The 19,366-nt window shown below is 37.0% G+C and overlaps 1 protein-coding gene across 2 annotated transcripts; it reads left to right on the forward strand.

Moving 5' to 3' along the window:
• The first annotated feature begins 1,039 nt into the window (after positions 1-1,039).
• itgb6 (integrin, beta 6) lies at positions 1,040-19,186 on the forward strand. Of its 2 annotated transcripts, XM_020938762.2 has the most exons (16): positions 1,040-1,050; positions 1,121-1,190; positions 1,917-1,996; positions 2,434-2,632; positions 3,333-3,579; positions 3,660-3,825; positions 4,974-5,135; positions 5,210-5,305; positions 6,232-6,321; positions 10,253-10,387; positions 12,646-13,063; positions 14,423-14,645; positions 15,065-15,159; positions 16,739-16,855; positions 18,033-18,199; positions 18,716-19,186. In XM_020938762.2, exons 2-16 carry the CDS (start codon positions 1,136-1,138, stop codon positions 18,812-18,814), a joined length of 2,349 nt encoding a protein of 782 aa, XP_020794421.1. In that variant the 5' UTR covers positions 1,040-1,050; positions 1,121-1,135; the 3' UTR covers positions 18,815-19,186. The 2 variants fall into 2 exon arrangements, with proteins under 2 accessions (XP_020794421.1, XP_020794420.1); XM_020938761.2 differs by having other exon boundaries at positions 1,041-1,190.
• The last annotated feature ends 180 nt before the right edge of the window (positions 19,187-19,366 follow it).

The following is a 19,366-nucleotide window of genomic DNA, read 5'->3' on the forward strand; positions in this document are numbered from 1 at the left end:
CTTTGGGGCGTGGTGCTGAATTGTGAGATTCTTGGGAGTTGGGACGATATTCACAGAGCAGCTGTCAATGAGCAACACCTACGCAGCTCCCTCCTCGTCCCCCTTGTCACAGTCACAGAGACACTCATCCCTCATGTCTCCAGAGAACGTTCAAGTGCAAATGTATTCCTGTATGACAATAACAATGATTTATCTCTGGCAGAATTCAGTGTTAAAGATTAACACTTCTTTTATGGCGTCTGGAGCTGTTTGCTCATGGTGTAGCCTGTCTGTACTTTATTACTCTGTATAGACCACAGTTCAAGTTCTGGTTTCCTTTTAATACTCAAACATACAAAAATACATCTGTTATATAAATACATATACATCTCAGTTGAGCTACAGAAAGATTGATGTCTCATTGGCTAATAGGCCTAGATTATTTAGGCTTTTGGATAAATGTGTTTTGTTAGAGGTTGGTGCTATATAGTGACTGATTGTTGCCATAAATTGGCTACTACTATTACAGTCAAAATACTTAAGGGCGCCCTCTTGTCAATTAAATCATAAATAATTGCATTAACTACACTACACTACTGACAAACATTTAGCCTATTATTAAGTACATTGTGAATTTTGTGCAAAAGAAAAGATAAAATACATTTTAATATTAGCCTTATTATGTTGGTTCTATATACGTCCTAATGTTCCAAATAGCCTATAGCCTGCATATAAGCATATGCTAACAATGTAGCCTAGCTTAAATGTGTGACGGGCTAATTGGTGAGGTTTAATTGTTTAGCTAGTCCACATTTCCACACTTCCAGTTATCAGTGAATCACCTTGAGTGAAATTACCGTCAAATCTGAGTTGATATGTTGACGCGCTGCCCTGTCACTTTTCACCTGAGCGGAAGTGAACATAAAAGGCAGTAGCGACGAGCAGGTAGAATAGGCCCCGCCCATAGGTAGCGCAGGTAGAACAGGCCCCGCCCACGCCAGCGCAGGTAGGTCGCAGCACGGCTCATTCCTCTCCGCTCTGCTCCCGGGACACATGACACGGGACAGGAGGGTTGGCTGCTCTCTTTGTAAATATGAAACAACGTGGAAAGTCTGTGCCAATGCTGTGTGGTGTTTTGCAGTAACCTTACGGACTAATGGGGTTTCTTCTGCTGGCTCTGACTCTGAGCTACTGGAGTTACAGCGTGGAGGGTAAGAAAAAGTTGGATATGAGAGTCAGTGTATATGATTAAAAAAAAGAATGCAGCTTGTTGAATGTGGGTGTAACTTTATTTTATTATCTGCTTTCAAGGCTATTCATGTTTTGCTGGCAGACTAAATTCCTGAAAGAAACAGTAACTACGTTTCTTTTATTAGGGCACTATGCTATCATGAGTCAGAAGCAGGTACATTTGGTATGATTTTAACACGAGTTTGTAGCAGGTGGGAGTTTGGAGTAGGCCTATATGCAAAACTGATGCTATGCAGAACTGAAATACTATTATGAAAACAGCATGCTGCAGACTATTGTCACTGTCTGTGTAAATATAGGAACCATATTTCCATTTTTAACAATTCAGTTGTGGAAATGGAAAGTTGACTGCCCACACTCATTTAGTTATATTAGGCTATTATTTGTTTGCTCTACTACTGTGCTAGTAGTAGTAACTTAAAACATGTATCTCTCAATTGCATTATGAATGGTTATATAATTATTACACATAACTTTAAGGTGGAACTATTAAAACACTAAAAGCCATATATAAATTGAATGTGCGTTTTTCTGGCTCCTTTAAAACATCGGCCTTTTACTATGACTATCACATTAAAGAATCTTGTTAAAAATTTTACTCAAAACTGTGTTGTTATAGTTACATGCATGGCTTAGATTTTAGTGTTTTATAATGCATATAATAAAGCTAAAATGTGCTGATGCAGGATCGTGTTCAGATGGCAGCTCAGTGACTTGTGATCAGTGTTTGCAGCTCAGTCCCCACTGTGCCTGGTGCAAGCAGGAGGTGAGTGCAAGTCCTGTAACTGGAAAAAAAAAAAAAACATAAACAAGCAGCTGGTGTGTGTTCATTATAGATAGCGATGTTATTATATATGTCTGTACAATGAAACAAATCTTCCAAGGTAGCTGTGGTCCTATATGGCAACCTTTACTCTCTTGTAAAAAAAAAAAAAAAAAAAAAAAAAAAAAAAGGGAAATGCCCAGAATCTGTTGTAAAGGTGTTATCAGCTCTTTGTTTAGTGTGCATTATAAAGTTGTGATTCCATTAGGTTTATATACATGTTACGCCAGGTGCTATTCTACAATAACTCATAGCTCATTGCATTAATTGTTTAGAGGTGAAATGTGCTTCATACAATTAATTTAGCAGTAACATACCTACAATAACCTCAAAAGTACATCTCAGTAATGTAGTATTTGTATGTTTTTACAATTCTTCAGAACTTCACAGACTGGTTTTCGATGGGTGAAAGATGTGACACACTGGATAAGTTATTAGAAAAGGGATGTGCAAAGGACCAGGTGGAGTTTCCAGTTTCCAATGGCCAAACCCTCCAGGACCAGCCTCTCGGGAAGAAGACCAATGACACCAATGGCACCCAGATCTCCCCACAAAAGATGACTCTCAACCTTCGTCCTGGTATGCATCCAGATATACTTTCCCCTAAAATTTGCTGGATCGGATATCAGCTTAGTAAATATCTGATATTCTGGTTGGATGTACTGATATAATTTGAGTATTCACTGGTTGTCGTTGGCCCAGAAAGTCTAATAATGTTTGAATTATTCATTTTTATTTGTACAAATTTGTTCTGTGGTTACTTGAGAGATAAATAACAGCTATGCATAACATGTTTTGTCTCATTTCATTTTTGTTAAAACAAAATAAATGCTGTTCTCATTCTCTGCATCTGATATTGGTTGCCACAAAGCCATAGTATTGAAATCAGTATCAGAACTGAAAAAGGTGGATAATACATCCCTAGGTCAGTTAGGGCAAATTATAAAACAATGTATTTGACTGAAATGAAGGAATATTTGGCATGGCATTCATGATGCAATTTTTTAGAGGCATTAAATGTGACTTTCCTGTTTTTGAAAAGACCCTATTGCACTGGACTGAGAAATAAAATGCTTTTTTTTTTAAATTTCTGTTTTATTTAGAATGGGATTTTATATTTTTTATAATATTACAATATTTTTGTTAAATTATGCATTTAGGATTATTCTATCTGCCAAAAAACATTTAAACATGCAGTACAACATGAACAAATCGATTGCCAGTCACAACAGTCAAATATTGTTTATTTGTTTAATAAGGTGATTTTATTATCATGCAGGTAGCCGGGTCACTTTCCAAGTTAAAGTGCAGCACACAGAGGACTATCCAGTGGATGTTTATTATCTCATGGACCTGTCCGCCTCCATGATCGACGATTTGGAGATGATTAAAGAACTGGGCTCTTCCTTGTCCAAAGAAATGGCTAAACTCACCAGTAAATTCCGAATGGGCTTTGGCTCTTTTGTGGAGAAACCTGTCCTACCTTTTATCAAGATCACCGAACAAGAACTGGCCAACCCTTGCAGGTATTAAGTTTCTCAAAAGTCTTTTCTAAAACTGGATCCAAAAGTTCAGCATCTCAACTTTCACTTTCTTGTGTTGACAGTAGTGTGAATTCACACTGCCTGCCAACATTTGGATATAAACACGTCCTTTCTCTGACGAGTAGCACGGACAAGTTCAACGAGATTGTGGCACGGCAACACGTATCCGCAAACATCGATGTCCCAGAGTGTGGCTTTGATGCGGTCATGCAGGCAGCAGTCTGTGGGGTAAATTACAGTTGTTGTATTGTTACACTGTTATAACTATGACTATACTTGTCACAATGAATAATATATCGACTTATCATTCAGATACAGATGCAACAATCATTTTGGGTTAGTACTTATTGTGGGTACTTTTTCCTTGCACTACTGGAAAAAATTTTGTTATTTTTCTGTATTGTGTTGTAGAGTGCTGAATACAAACTAACTACATAACTTACTAGCTACTACTTACTTTATTGCAGTTTATATTTTTGTTCATTTAGAATACTTTTTGGGGGATAATTCTGCTTTAGAGTTTGGTTATATTATCAAGTATCATCTATATTTACTTACTTATACTACTAATATCAGCCTAACTATTACTCATTACATTTATTTGAATCAAATTATGACAGATTGCACAATATGACATGAGAAGTATTTAATGTATTGTCAGAATGTTAAAGATAATAGAAATAGCATTTAACTGGCCAGTATGTTGGTGTACTCTGCCTGATGCTATAGTTAAGGGGGTAATCTGTACCCATATTCATACAATAAGAAGTAGAAGAGGGCAACACAACAGACTGAACAACAGATTAAAATGTTTGGATCCAGCACACTCTGAAGGAATTTAACACTATTTTGACTTACCTGTTTGTCTCCATGGAGATCTTATTGCTTTGCCTAGAATGTTTACCAGTATTGCATTCATCTTGCATTGTTTTATTTGAAAACCATATATCCTTGAGACTGTAACCCTTCCTCGGATCTGATTTGTAACTTGGCCTGATGCAGTTATCTGCCAGACCTTAAGGAAGTAGATCCTTCTCATGCCATTTTGTAGAACAGTTGAACAGTTTATGAACAGATTATTAGTTATAGTTTTCCACATTGAATAAAACGTGGAAAAGAACTAGTGCCTATATGGTCTGTGGTCTCTCAATGGTTTATTTTAGTGCAGTTTCGGTACATGTGTAAAGAGCATTAATTTCAAAACTTGCATACAGCAATTAGAGTAAAATAACTATTTTGCTTCTTATTTTTAACATCATCTTTATAAATGTAATTGAATGCACGATGCCATCTAAATAGTCAGGTTTTGAGAATAACCAATACACATGTGCAGTACTATATTTTTCTATAATGAGCTGCTTATTGTGTTTTATCAGGAGAGGATTGGGTGGAGAAACGACTCAATGCGTCTACTGGTCTTTGTGAGTGATGCAGACTCACATTTTGGGATGGACAGTAAAATGGCCGGTATTGTGGTCCCCAACGATGGACAGTGTCACCTGAACTCTGATAATGAATACTACATGTCCACAAAGCAGGTAAATGAGGACATGAGCTCACTTCTTGTTTTTCAAAGAGCAGGCAGCCTATTAAACTTTTTGTGGTTTTGTAGGAGTATCCAACTCTGGGTCAACTGATAGATAAGGTGGTGGAGAATAACATTTTGCTAATATTTGCGGTAACACAAGAGCAGATAAACATCTATAAGGTAAGTGTTTTTAAGCATTTGTAAACTGGAAAAGTGTAATAACTTAATAACAAAATTTTAGTGAAGTTCGTAATTATATTCTGGAAGTAATTTTAAATAAAATAAAAAACATAAATTGCATTTTATTTCCTGTGCTTCTGGATCGTTTTACAGTTGATCTTATAGACACGGTATTCACCGTTGTTATGTAGTGTCTCATATAGAGTAGTGGAATGTAACAAGTACAAGTAGTAAAGTACTGTAATTAAGTATATATTTTAGGTATCTGTACTTTACTTTTACTGTCCATTTTAAAGTGGATACGTTTTACTTTTAGTTCACTACATTTAAGATTACGTATCTGTACTTTCTATCCCCCCACATTTCTTAACTGGACTGAAAAGTTTTTGTTTTTTTTCATATTGTGTGAGACCTGCTGAAAAGGCTGAGGGGGGTATTTTTAACATGTGTATAGTCTGAGAAAACAAACTAAAATTCACAAATAAAAAGAGCTACAAACCAGTTATAAAATAGAATACTTCCACCACTGAATGGCACATTGCAGTGTTGTCTTCTAAAATGTCAGTCTTCAATCATCCTAATATAATCTTACATAATCAAAGCATTTTTCTGAATGACTTGATGAACAGCCTCAGGGGACAAAAACAGAGCTATAACTATAATTTGTATTTAGTAAATGCGGTGCACATAATCATATAATTGCACTTAAACTATTGAATATAGGTACGCAGCCATAGTACATTTTGTCTCACCTCATCACCTCTGTCGAAAACATCGCCAGTGTTTGTTGGTTGGTGGACTATGGGCATATTTGTTGAATGAGCCACATGCAACCTGTTACAACTGGCCCCTGCTTCTCTGCACATTTCGTCTGCCCACAAAAGTTACATTGACCTTGTTATTAATGTGTTTTTTTATATCCACAGAACTATGCAAACTTTATACCTGGAGCTACTGTGGGAGTCCTGGCTGAAGATTCAAGGAACATCCTGGAACTGATTGTAACAGCCTACAAAGTAAGACACTGCTTCTGTAGTCATTAAATACTCTGATTTTTAAACTGTGGCGTGGGCACTATGTGTGGACTTCTTCTGATGGAGTTTTTAAGTCACCAATAATTTGTTTTAATTTTAAAGATATATTTTTTGTGTTTGGTTTGGTATTTCATTTAGTTTAGAGTTTAATACTGCAAATATTTTTTGTTTAGTCTTAGATTTGTCTTGGTTGTGTTTTGTCTTAGTTTTCACTTGTTAAATCCTGGTTAATTCCTTACTTTTATCTCCCTTTGTCCTCATTTAGTTCAGATTTAGTCTTGGTTTAGTCCAGATTTAGTTCTGGTTTAGTTCTATTGTGTATTGTGGAACTCAGTTTTGTTTGCATTAACCTTATGCTGTTTTTATTCTGTGTTTATTTTTAGCTCGTTGAAGCTTAAATAGGTTTTCTTGTGGTATTTTTAGATTACTTAATTTGAAATATACTACACTGCAATGTAATAGCAGTGTTATATTTGACCAAACTTGTGTAAACCCTAAAACATAACAGGAACCTATAGCCTGTGTGATTATATGATCTGTTTTTCATTAAGCTCAATTTAACTGAAGCTTGTCATCATCTTGTTTCTTATTTTCTGGCTTTTCTGCTTTCTTTCTTTCTTCTATCACATTTTTTCTTTGCCACTGGTCCTCTGCATCAGCTTGTTGGCAGCATGTCTCTTCTTGTCCCACTGCGCTGTTTGATCACAGCCTTCCAACTCCTGCTCTTTCTTATTGTGCACTCACTCTCTCTAAAGATATTCAACTTTCAGAAGTCCCTTATAGATTTTAATTGTCCTTCATTACACAGAATTGACTCTTATGAGCTTTAAGCCAAGTTATAATGATGTTACCTCATCAAAAGCAAACCTGGACTTTACACATGTTTGAGTAGCTCTTTATAATTAGTCTGTCAACACCTCCAATGTTCTGTTCCACCTTATGATGTCATGCAGTGGTCGTTTTCAAGATAAAGGCTACCTTTTACCTTTTGTTTAGTAGAAATGGGAAATTCCAAGGCTGAAATTATCTAAATGATTTTAGTGAGGGTGTGTTTTCTGGTTAAGAAAAGAATTCAGCCTAAATATGCAGGGTTTGTGTGTTAAACATGTGTGAACGAAACAAAACACAACCTCAAGTTTTTTTGTGATGAGAAAACAACATTATAACATAGATCACAAAATAGCATAATATGGGCCCTGTCAACATCCTCCTGAGACCCGGCCCATTCATTTGTGTCTTTTATAGTGGACATTGAGTTAACCAGTCTTTAGTCAATATTTTAAGTGTTTTGAGATAGACTCTTAATGGGAGGACTATTGTTCCGCTGCTTAAATAGGGCTGAAGGATTATTGGGTACTATCATGTCCAGGATAAAAAAAAATAAAATGAAAAAAAAAAACTCAATAGGAGTTTTTGGCCCCACCATAATAAAATAATAATAATAATAATAATAATAATAATAATAATAATAATAATAATAATAATAATAATAATAATAATAATAATAATAATATAATAATAATAATTTTATTAATTATTAAATTTTTAAATAAATCTAAAACCTTTTTGAGGCAACTGTAGAAGCTTGTCAGAGATGTCAGTCATCAAAAAAGTTGTTTTTGTTAGATTGTTAACTTAACATGGATTTAACATCAAAATGTCCCTGGTGTCCATTACATAGGACATGTTATAAAATTATAAATAAACATAAAATTTACAAAATCTAAATGCTAAGGTGTTCATTTACCTCCAAACAGATAAAAAATCACCAAAAAAGTATATAGTGTAATATATACTTTTTTTCTTCAGATCCCAGGAGGATATTTAAAGGTGCACTATGTAACCTGTCTGGTGGGGGGTCTTTTCTCTATGGGAATTTTATTTCTTGTACTTGATCAATTGTTTTATTGCTCAAAAATACCTTGAAACATGCATTGTTGTGCGTTGGGTCTCTTCTCCATAGACCTGACATGTAACTCAGCCTCCTGGTTGTCTCTATGGAGATAGATCAATTTAATGCCATACTGTGAAACATTTCAGACAAAAGTTATAGCTTTAAAGCCAATTCATGGACTAAAGAAGTTGTTGTTCAAAGATATGAGTCAGAATTACTTTTGTTCATTCCCAAGGGCAAATTCTTTAAAAGATAACGTCATATAAAGTGTCAAGTTTATTTCTGTGTGTTGTGTCCATGCACTGTCTCTCAGTTTGTTTATCTGTAGTCAGGAGGCAAAGGAGGACAAAGCCTTATACTTTTCTCCTTGGTATTTCTCATCGCTTCTTTGGGTGCATCCTTATTTGGTCCTAATTTGAGCCTGTTTAACCCTGATGCAGACTTGATTTGGTTCTATTCTAGTCCTTGTTTGGTCCTAGTCTACTCCAGGTTTAAATTCTGGTTTTGTCCTATAATCCCAGTTTGGATATGGTGAATGCACTAGGATGAACACAACCTTAGTCTCACTAAAATAAAATGAGATACTTTAATTAACCTGTGGAAAGTAATTCGAGCTGTTATATCATTTTGCAACTATTTAAAATACAGGTTTTATAGTTATTAAAATATTAGTTAGTGTAATATCTATATAGGTTTTACATTTTCAGGGGTTGTTGGGAGTCACTTTGTTTCTGTCTCTCATAACACAATAATGCACTAATGGCTCAGAAAACACATTTACATTTAGTTTGAACCTATATTTTTCCTTCAAGTCCCTCTGTACTAGCTTTCTTTAAGTGCCACTTGCTCCCATTACCTCAGCTGTAACCTCACATAGACTTGTGTTCTGCCTTAACCACATCAAAGACCCACACTTGATAGCCAGAAAACAATTGAGTCTTTACATCATGCACTGACTAATCTCTTTTATAGGGTGTTTCCCATTTAGCTGTATCCTTGGCAACGGTGAGAATACGGTTGAATTTAAGACTTAACGAAAACACGCAATTAGCTTTCTTTTAGCGCCCAGACAGTCCGTCACAGAGTTCATTAGTGAGTCAAACACAGTCTTTACTTTAGCTGGGGTGAGCTGTCACTCTTTCCGCAGGTAAAAAGCACACCTGGTACATGACTCATGCTAAAAGTGGGATAAAAGATTTTAAAATAATTCAATGCTTCTGAGGTCAATGCAGTGTCAGTGTGTAATCCCATCTGAAGCGTCATTTTATACGCCATTAATCACAACAGATGTAGTCATGTTGAGTTGAAAATATGCTGGTTTGGATGCTGGGAGGAGCTTGTATATTTACTCTGCTTTTATACTTAAAGGTGCACTGTGTGACTTTTCTGGCAGACGGTCCACCACTTGCTTGTCTCCATGGAGATATGATTGTTTTGCCTGGAATGTTCCATAGTATTATGAAACTTGTCTATTTTGCATTCATTCCATTATGGAGGTTTGTATTGCTTAAAAATGCCATGAAAAACAGGCCTCCCCATAGACCTGACCTGTATTTCAGGTTTAATTTCTGCTTATCTTCTTGTAAATAGATGAGTCACATTTGTTTTTGTTTCAACAACATCTGCTTTGGTTTCAACAACTGGGTATGTGTGAGGAGGAAAAGAACTTTACAAAAATACAGTAGATCAGAAAACACAATATGGACCCTTTAAAGTTGCACTATGTAACTTTTGTGGTGAAGAGACAGCCACCTTTGCACCTGCTTTTCTCCATGAAGACCTGTAGGCACGAACATGGGATTAACTTATGTTTTTTTCTATTTTATTTAGCTATAAAACACATGGATAATTCAAGGAGAAGGAATTCTATCTCCATGGAGGTGGCAGAAAACATAGTGAACCTGCAGAATTGCCATGTGCTTTTCTATTGTCTGTCATGTTTTTAATTTTGCGTTTGAAAGCATAAATAGACAGTATACAAAAATACAGCTGATGAAAACCTACTGTCTGTTTTTCCAGGAGCTGCGTTCAGAGATAGAGTTGGAAGTTCTCGGTGACACAGAGGATCTGCAGATGTCCTTCACAGCCATCTGCCCAAACGGGACTGTCACCACGGACATGAAACGCTGCTCCAACATTAAACCTGGAGAAACGGTAAATTCAAATATATATGACTAAAATGCAATTAACTTGACATAGATACATAGATTTTCTTTCATTATTTTAGCGAAGGTTATAATTTTACTTCCTGGTTGAGCATGGCCAGCACATATGATATACACTACCGGTCAAAAGTTTTAGAACACCCACATTTTTCCAGCTATTGATTGCAATTCAAGTCGTGCAAGTCCACTGAATAGTTTGAAATGGAACAAATGTAAGTACTGAACAGCCAGAGGTTAAAAAAGATACAAGATAACAAAATACAAGTCCAAGCTCTGCCAAAACTACCTCAGGAAAAAAGAACAAGATAGTAAGCTTGAAAACATGGAGTGTCCAGCACAGTCTCCAGACTTAAACCCCATCGAGCTGGTTTTGGGATGAACTGGACAGAAGAATGAAAGCCAAGCAACCTACAAGTGCCAGACATTTATGAGAACTTCTGTAAGAGACTCTGGAAGAACTGTCTGAAGCATATTTGATTTCTGTTGTAAAAAGAATGTGTGAATATCTGTTGTATCTGCCAAAGGTGGCTACTTTCAAAAGTATCAGAATCAACAGTTTAGGAATTTATTTATGGACAAAATAGAGAAATGAAAACACCAGGATTATGTAGAGCGGGTTAATACAAACATTTCAAAACCAAAATTACAAGTCTCACTGCAGTAGTTACACAGAAAGAGGTGACCATTTTTCAAACTTGATGGATTTGGAAGCACCCTCATGAACACTTTTTATTATGAACAGGTTAGCTATGTCCATTTATATATACGGTCTATGAACTTGACTCCTGTAAAACAATAAATATAGGATAAATATTTACCACAGGTAGTACCCAACCAAACCAAATAATATATAGAAAAACATAAACATGTGTCAAATGTACTTACCAAGTACTTGTAGAGACTGGTATCCCTGTAAATGAATGATATACTTATTATGCTGCCTTTAGATCTTGACCCCGTTAAAGCTGTTTATGAGATAAAAGCAGAAAGCTGGTTCACTGAAGATGCATTTCCACACTTTGATTTAATTAAAGGACTTTGGGCTGTGGGCTGCAATGCTCAGAAGCATCAAAAGGATTTGAGAGAAGTCACTTTCAAAACTCCACCACACCTTTATTAGTCAGCGAAAGACATATCAGAATTAGCTGTATCTATGTTGCGTAATAAACAACTAAACTGAAGATTTGTTTTCCTTATTACCTGTGAGGCTGGGGATACATTTAATTCAATAATCTTCCACCATCCCATCTGATTTCAGTCTGTCTTTAGTTTATTTTTGTTGTAGACTTGGCAGGTATTTCCCAAACTGACTAACTCCATAAGCCAGTATTATATGGATTTAACTGACTTATTTTGTCTTTTTGTTTCTGTCCAGACTTCCTGCTTTCTGCATCAATCAGTCAAGAAATTAAAACACATTTTTTACATAGACCATATAGCATGTGGTTTAGATCTGATGGTACCCAGAAACCCAAATCTTCCTTCCTTTTTCATAAACTCTTTCTTTAAACAAGAATGTGATCATCAGTATTAAATAATACTTCCTTTTCTGTTACCTTGTGGTGTTATATCTGTGTAATTCCTCAGTTGTCTTTGTTCCATAGGGCATATACTGGTGTACGTGGTCTTATACTTGTTTTAATATAGCTCAAGATCATTCTAAAGCTGTTCAGGAAAGATTGTGTATGTCTTTTTTAGTATAAATAAATACCTGCTCAAATGAGAATCTAGTTACAATATTAGTATTTAGAATCTGATTTCAACCCTACAGCTGCATTCGCACGATTAGCAGTTGTGTTTATCTAAATGATTTACTGAATAATATGGATATCTCTATTTCTGACTTTAAAGGTGCACTGCGCAATTTTTCTGGTGGAGGGTCCGCTACCAGCTTGTCTCCATGGAGATGTTATTGCTTTGCCTAAAATGTTCAATGGTATGACTTAAACATATCAGGCAAACATTTATTCATTATGGGCATTTCAATTGGTGAAAAATACAATAATTCCTTCTGTGAAAAGGAGCGACTCTCCACAGATTTCAACTGTAATGTAGCAAAGTGATGTTTGTGATAGATACTGTAGGTTTAATCTATACTGTGGAGCATTCTAGGCAAAGCAATAACATTTCCATCTAGACAAGCAGGTGATGGACCCTCCACTAGAAATGTTACGCAGTGCCCCTTTAAACTAGACACAGATTTTGTTCTTTTTCTAATCAAATACATGCAATTATGTTGCTTTTCAGGTTTTGTTCAATGTGACTGTGGAGCTGCCTGGCTGTCTTTCTGCTCCTCGTCACTTCTCTCTGAAACCAGTTGGACTTCAGGACACACTGGACATCAAACTGGACTCTATCTGCTCCTGTGACTGCGGTCCGCCCTCACAGGGTAACAGCAGCCAGTGCACGCCAGGACAGGGGGCTTTCCAGTGTGGCATTTGTGTGTGTCAGCCCGGCTTCATTGGAGTTGACTGTGAATGTAATGAGGAGAGGGCTTTGTTGGGAGACTGCTTGGCTGGCGATGATGCAGAGATATGCAGCGGACAGGGCCAGTGCTACTGTGGAAAGTGTGTGTGTCATGCTTCTAGCTTCGGACGCATCTACGGACCCTACTGCCAGTGCGACAATTACTCTTGTGTTCGTTTTCGAGGGGAGCTGTGCGGAGGTAATGAGATTTCTTCAGAACTGGATGATATCTGATGCGTTAATGTCAGTGTGAAAGAGGCCAAACCACAGGAAATATGATCTTATTGTGTCATATTTGCAGCACTTTGTCACCATCATGTCTGAATGTGGTTAGTAATACAGGCCCAGACAAATCCCACTTATGTCAGTTATAGCCATAAGGCAGTTCTTGTTATCCAAATATATAGGATATACTATAGCATTAATTATACCTTTACCTGTGGGAAATACACATAAAACTTTTTTTTAGTTAACTAGACTTGTATATTATATTTAATCCAGGTTTTAGTGATATAAATAGTGTTAACTTGAGGCAATTTTGAGATTCCTCTGCATAAAGAAGTTGGTGGTTCAAATCCAGCTCTGTACATTTAAAGGGCCTGAGTCTAGGACTTACCAATATGATATGACATGACATAAGAAATGAATCATTATGACAGTTTTCTATATAAAAACATTATTGACATATCATTGATAATTACATCTCAATTTATATTTGATTAATTGTTCAGTCCTATCTGAACCTGACTTTCATATTTTCTAGTTCAGGTAAATGCCATTTACACCATTCATCGTACACCACCATGCATTGTGCAACCAGCTATCTTAGAAAAATTAGACTGATGGATATTTTCCATGCATATTAATAAAAGGGATTTAGTTGGATAAGAACCATGTAGAAGCAATATCCAATTACACCAATAAGAATCCCTGTTCTTGGACAAGACACTTCCCTACCTTGGGAGAGAACAGCCATTTGCCATATTTTCCATTACTGGTCCAGATTTTGCTCAAGAACATATCTTTATTTAGACTTTAGATTTTCCAAAAACACATTGCATATTAACCCCTTAGTGCCTTTTTGAAGGGTCCATACTAAAATAGAGTTTTGTTTTGTTTCATTCACACACGTTTAACACAAACCTTGCACATTAAGGCTGTGTTCTTTTCTCAAACAGAACATACTCTGTTACACCTTGGGATGTCATGTAGATACAGGAAGTGCTTCACTGTGTTTTGAAACTCCATACACCTTCACAAGAGTAATTTAGATGATTTCAGTCCTGGAATTGCCAATCAATACTGAACAAAAGATAAAAGGTAGCTCTTAATTTGAAAACTACTACTAGTATATTGAGCTTAAAGGCTTACTTAAACATGTGTGAACGAAACAAAACACAACTCCAGGTATGTTTTTGAGGAGGTAGCAACATTCTAACATGACTTAAAGCTCACAAGAGAGAGTTTGGCTAATATAGCACCTTTAAACTGAGCAAATGTAATATTATTCCATTGGTATGTATATATTCTAATACTGATTTATGAAACACCTTTCTAGGCCATGGCGTGTGTGACTGTGGGGAGTGCCACTGTGACCCTGGTTGGACTGGGGAGTACTGTAACTGCAGCACCAGCACTGAGCCCTGCCTATCGGAGGACGGGGCGGTGTGCAGCGGCCGGGGCAACTGTGAGTGCGGCCAGTGTGTCTGCTCTGTCCCAGAAGCATCAGGGGACATGTGTGAGAAGTGCCCCACATGCGGAGACGCCTGTAGCTCTGCCAAGTGAGAAGACTTTCCAACTAAAAATGACTTCAATAGCTCCGTAATGTAGATGTTTTTATCAGCTTGTTTCTTTACCTGCAACGTACAAAGACACTGGCCTTTTATGCTACTTGATCCGACTGTTCTTTTCAGCACAAGAGTATCGCATTATGGTCCCCTTGTTCAGAATTGTCTACACCTATAGAAGTGACATCAAAAGACAACTAATGTCTCCAACACTGGAATAAGAGATTTCCTTTCTCTCCTTTAAAAGCAGCTGTCAGGGCGAGTGCTATTTGATACCACTGTTCCGAGGAGGACGGTGGCGGAGAGTGAGGGAAGCCTTGGGAAAAGTCAGATAAGACCAGGATTTGTCTGGGGAAAGGATCAAAGCATCATTAAGAGTAACCTGTTTCTGTTTTGTACTTGTTTTACACCAGGGACTGTGTAGAGTGCCACCTCCAAGCAGAAGAGGATGCGGAGCTGTGTGCCCAAAAGTGCAGCTTTCCTAAGATTTCTATAAACACTTCAGCAGGTTGGGATCTTCTTGGCATCATGTTGTCCACAAATGTTGAACTTGATCATCACTGTTACTATGTCCTTGAGCCCTTTATTTTTTCTCCAGAAGTATTTATTAACAAAGATGATCACAATAAGTAAATATAATAACATTTTGATTGGGTTGTAAACTGTAGAAGGCCTATTCATTTTGGAATAGACGTTGTGGGTACATCAATAATTAAAATCTAAGGCCAATGAAATGATCTGTCATTTACTGTGACAATGACAAAATCAACATTCAGCTTTCCACACTGTTTAGTTTGGAAGAAGTCCACATATTCGCAGTTAAAATTTTGATTGATTTATCGTGAAAACAACTTGGGGCATTAATGAGACTTAAAAAAAAATATAGGACACAACATTTCAAGTCTGTGCAGGTGTTTTTCCTTACACCCGTCATGAACTAAAATCAGTTGTAGCCCCAGGGGAAAGGCTTATACATCTAGTTTAACATTGCTAATAGTTTTGACAGCTGACAAAGCTACAGTATTTAGTATTTACTTGTACTACAATAAATTCTGTGTGCAGTGAACTGGCATCAACCTCTTTCTGCAACCAACCTCAGAAACAAAAATGCTTTCCTCAGTTAGGAAGGTTGAATTCAAGTGAACAGTATATAATAAAGTTATGCGATAAGAAAATAATAGCCATTACAGTAAGACAAAGACAGATACTTTATTGATCCCAAGGGAAATTCAAGTGTAGCTGTGCTTCTTAACCACCTTTGTGTCATAGTCAAAGATCTCAGTGCAGTTTAACAGGAGGACTGGTCAGGTAGGGTCACCAGATCCTGTGTCAGGGCAGTTTGAGGTGAGACATCCCTCAGGACAAAAGTTTACCTCCTTTGTGTCCTGCAACAGCACAGCCAGTGTCTAGGGGGCACCAGGTGAACACAACAGGAAAGCTCCTCATTCTTACTCCACCCTGTTGTTGCGGTTGGGGATGAAATATTAAATTGGACTAGGATATAGTCATACACAAGGTTGCTTTTAATACCTAATTAAAAAGCAAATAAATAAAGTAAACTGGAAAATACATGTCACAATATTCTCCAGCTCACAATCTTCTCAGAATTCTAGGGTACCCAATACACTACAATTACATTATTTAATATTTGGTGCAGTGTAAGAATAAATGCTGTGTTTTCCGATGGGTCACAGATTTGCTGGTATGCTGACCTCTCCAGACTCAGGTATCTGTATGTGTATAATGTACCCTTTTAGTGCACCCAGGCTGGGCAATGGTGAACATATTATTTACTTGTCGTACAGGCAAAGCTTTTATAGCACTTCTGAATAGCTAATAGACTTCAACTTCCCTGTTTTGTTTTAAACCTTCTTTCCATGTGCAAGCTGAGAGGTGGAGCTGATTATCTCTGAGGATTGTCAGGCTTCAGATCTAAAATACAATAGTGTGGGCAGATTGTTGGCTTTGATATGGAAATCACAACTAACGAGCCAGCACAGACCTCCATATCCCTTTACATTTACAATGCAGAGAAGAAAGATGATCTAAGGATTCACGTTTTTGGCCCATGTTCACTTCTCTTTCAGATTATGACCAGAACCTGTCCATGAAGTGCACGTTGATGACAGACTCCGAGTGTTGGATCTCCTTTTATGTGATAGGAAGTGAGATAGGGACCAATGCCTTTGACCTTCAGATGTATGGTAAGATGTGCAGCCATAAGCGATCATAACTCACCATAACACCATAAGTTATGCTCTATAGTCTGATCAAAACTAGAGCTATTTTTTTTATGATAATAGCCTGATACAGATCTATCAAAAGGATCTAAATAAAAAAATAACATCTGCCAATAGCGTCTGATCTCAGAAGCTAACTGGAAAACTGGGGTTAGGCCTGAGCAGTACTGGGATGGAAAATCACTAGGAATACCAGGTGCCACTGTGGGGGGGCAGTGTCTTGTGGGTAAGAGCGCTTGTCAGCTCAGACCAGTGCATACTGTCGTTCTGTCCATGGGCAGTACAGCTCAACCAGCTTGGTTTCAGTGTCCATATACGCTGGTGTATAAATGCACTACTGCTCCTAATTTTTTATACGTGGGCTGTTTTGTGGGGGAAAAGCCCAGTCAATCACAGGTATTAACCCGGTCTCACTCTCCCACCCTCTAGTCCCACCTGTCTTTCCAGCTTCTTCAATGTTGCCAAAAGATAGACCTGAGCTAACTGATTGAGTAGTTCTTCAAACAGTGATATGAAATAAAGCATGCAGCTGAATAATGGAGCCCTCTTATCAGTCTGCATATGTGCTGCTGTAATCTAAAATTAATCCAATCAAACAATGGCAATAATGTTTGTCTCAATTGCTCTCTGATGTTTTTTGATCTAGTATACTCATAGTGTACAACCACTATGGAGCCAAATAGCTGCAATAGCTATTCTTCTGTATAACTGGTCTTGTGATTCAATATATGTCAACATCACACAACTGAAACAATAGGCTCTGTTCACTGTTAGTGTCATTACTTCCTGTCCAAATTTATCTCTGTGAGTCATTATAAGTATTAGAACAACACCACAAACTATATATATCGTTTATATATAAGTATCCTACACATAAAATAATTGGGTAGTCTTTATTTTAATTAATTTGCATTTGTTTTATGATTTTAATAAAGCTGACTGTTAGCTTTGAGACACAGTCTAGCATGCTACTGTGCACGGAGCCTATTGGAAATAAAAACATAGGTAATCTTTTTAGGTTAGCTAATCCCTTGGCTGTATGTATGAAGTATAAATGTGGTGGTTGTAGTGGAAATTGGCATCGCTTGGCAGCTAAATGTCATAGGCATGTTAGTAATAGTTTCTTTTTGTTGTGTTGTAGGTTGCCCAGAGCCTCCTAACATCCCCATGATTATCCTGGGAGTGTCTCTGTCCGTGGTGTGCATTGGCCTGATCCTGTTGGCTGTGTGGAAGGTTCTGGTGTCCGTCCACGACCGGAAAGAGGTGGCAAAGTTTGAAGCTGAAAGAGCAAAAGCAAAATGGCAGACGGTGAGTTTTCCATGACATAAACTTGGAAATGTTAATATTTGTTGGGTGTTCATTCAGAGAGAAGTCCTTTCTTTAAATATAATGAATTTGCTTCTTGTACTAGCCTCAAGCCTTAAAGTTGGACAGGGAATTTGATGTAGAATCTTAGTTATTATTATTAAATTATTATCACTGTACCAAAGGAGCATTTGATTTAGTGCAGCAGATATGCAATTGTTTGAGTTAGCTACAATAGAAATATGTTGTATTTACATTTTGATTAATAGGGCTGCACAATTTTCCATCAGAATCATTATTTCAATTTCCCCAGTTATCAAACTGCAAAGGCTTCAGTTATGTAGGCAATAGATTGCACTTAACAAGAAAAGATCCTCTTTTTATTCAAGAAAAAGTTAAAGTTGCACAATGCTCCTGGGTGGGTTTAAATGTGCACTGTGAACCTGTGAAGGTAATTACATAGTAAAACAGTAAATATGAGAAAATTATATAACTTAAATTATATTTCATCTTTTGCAGGGGACCAATCCTCTATTCAAAAGCTCAACGTCTACCTTCAAAAACGTGACATACAAGAGCGCAGGCAGAGAAAAGATTATAACAATGGAAAGCTGCTGACAAAGACAGTAATACTGTAGAAACCACATTTTGAATGCACTTAAGATGTGTATGTGCGTGTGTGTATGTGCGCGTGTGTGTGTATGTGTGTGTGGGTGTGTGTGCATGTGTGTGTGTGAATGACAGAGAGATTTTGTAAATAGAAGTGGGGCCTATATTTTGTGGATGTTTTAGACAGTTGAGACACTGTGATTGACAGGCATTACATGGACTGCTGCTGGAAGTGCACTGCTTCTGCACTCTTATCGCTGCACTTTCTGATCATTCATCTACTGTAAAACATGCAGCTGCAAAAAGGGGGGAGACTGAGTGATCTACTACTGAACATACCTGTTTTACTGAATGAATGTTTATAAAAGTTGATGATTCTAATTTGTAAAACGTTGTGTTGTTTTTGTTTCAAAACCAGGCTGGGTCTTGGTGGGATATTTTTATTTGCACTTCACTGAATAAAATTAAACATTGTTGGTATTAGTCCAAATTACATTCACTATTTATTGAGTTGTTTTAAACCGAATGCAACATTTAATTTTATTAAATCTGGTTAAATAT

This window comes from Boleophthalmus pectinirostris, unplaced genomic scaffold, assembly GCF_026225935.1.
Source record: "Boleophthalmus pectinirostris isolate CB_2022bp ecotype Guang Dong unplaced genomic scaffold, ASM2622593v1 HiC_scaffold_19, whole genome shotgun sequence".
Taxonomy (NCBI): Eukaryota; Metazoa; Chordata; class Actinopteri; order Gobiiformes; family Gobiidae; genus Boleophthalmus; species Boleophthalmus pectinirostris.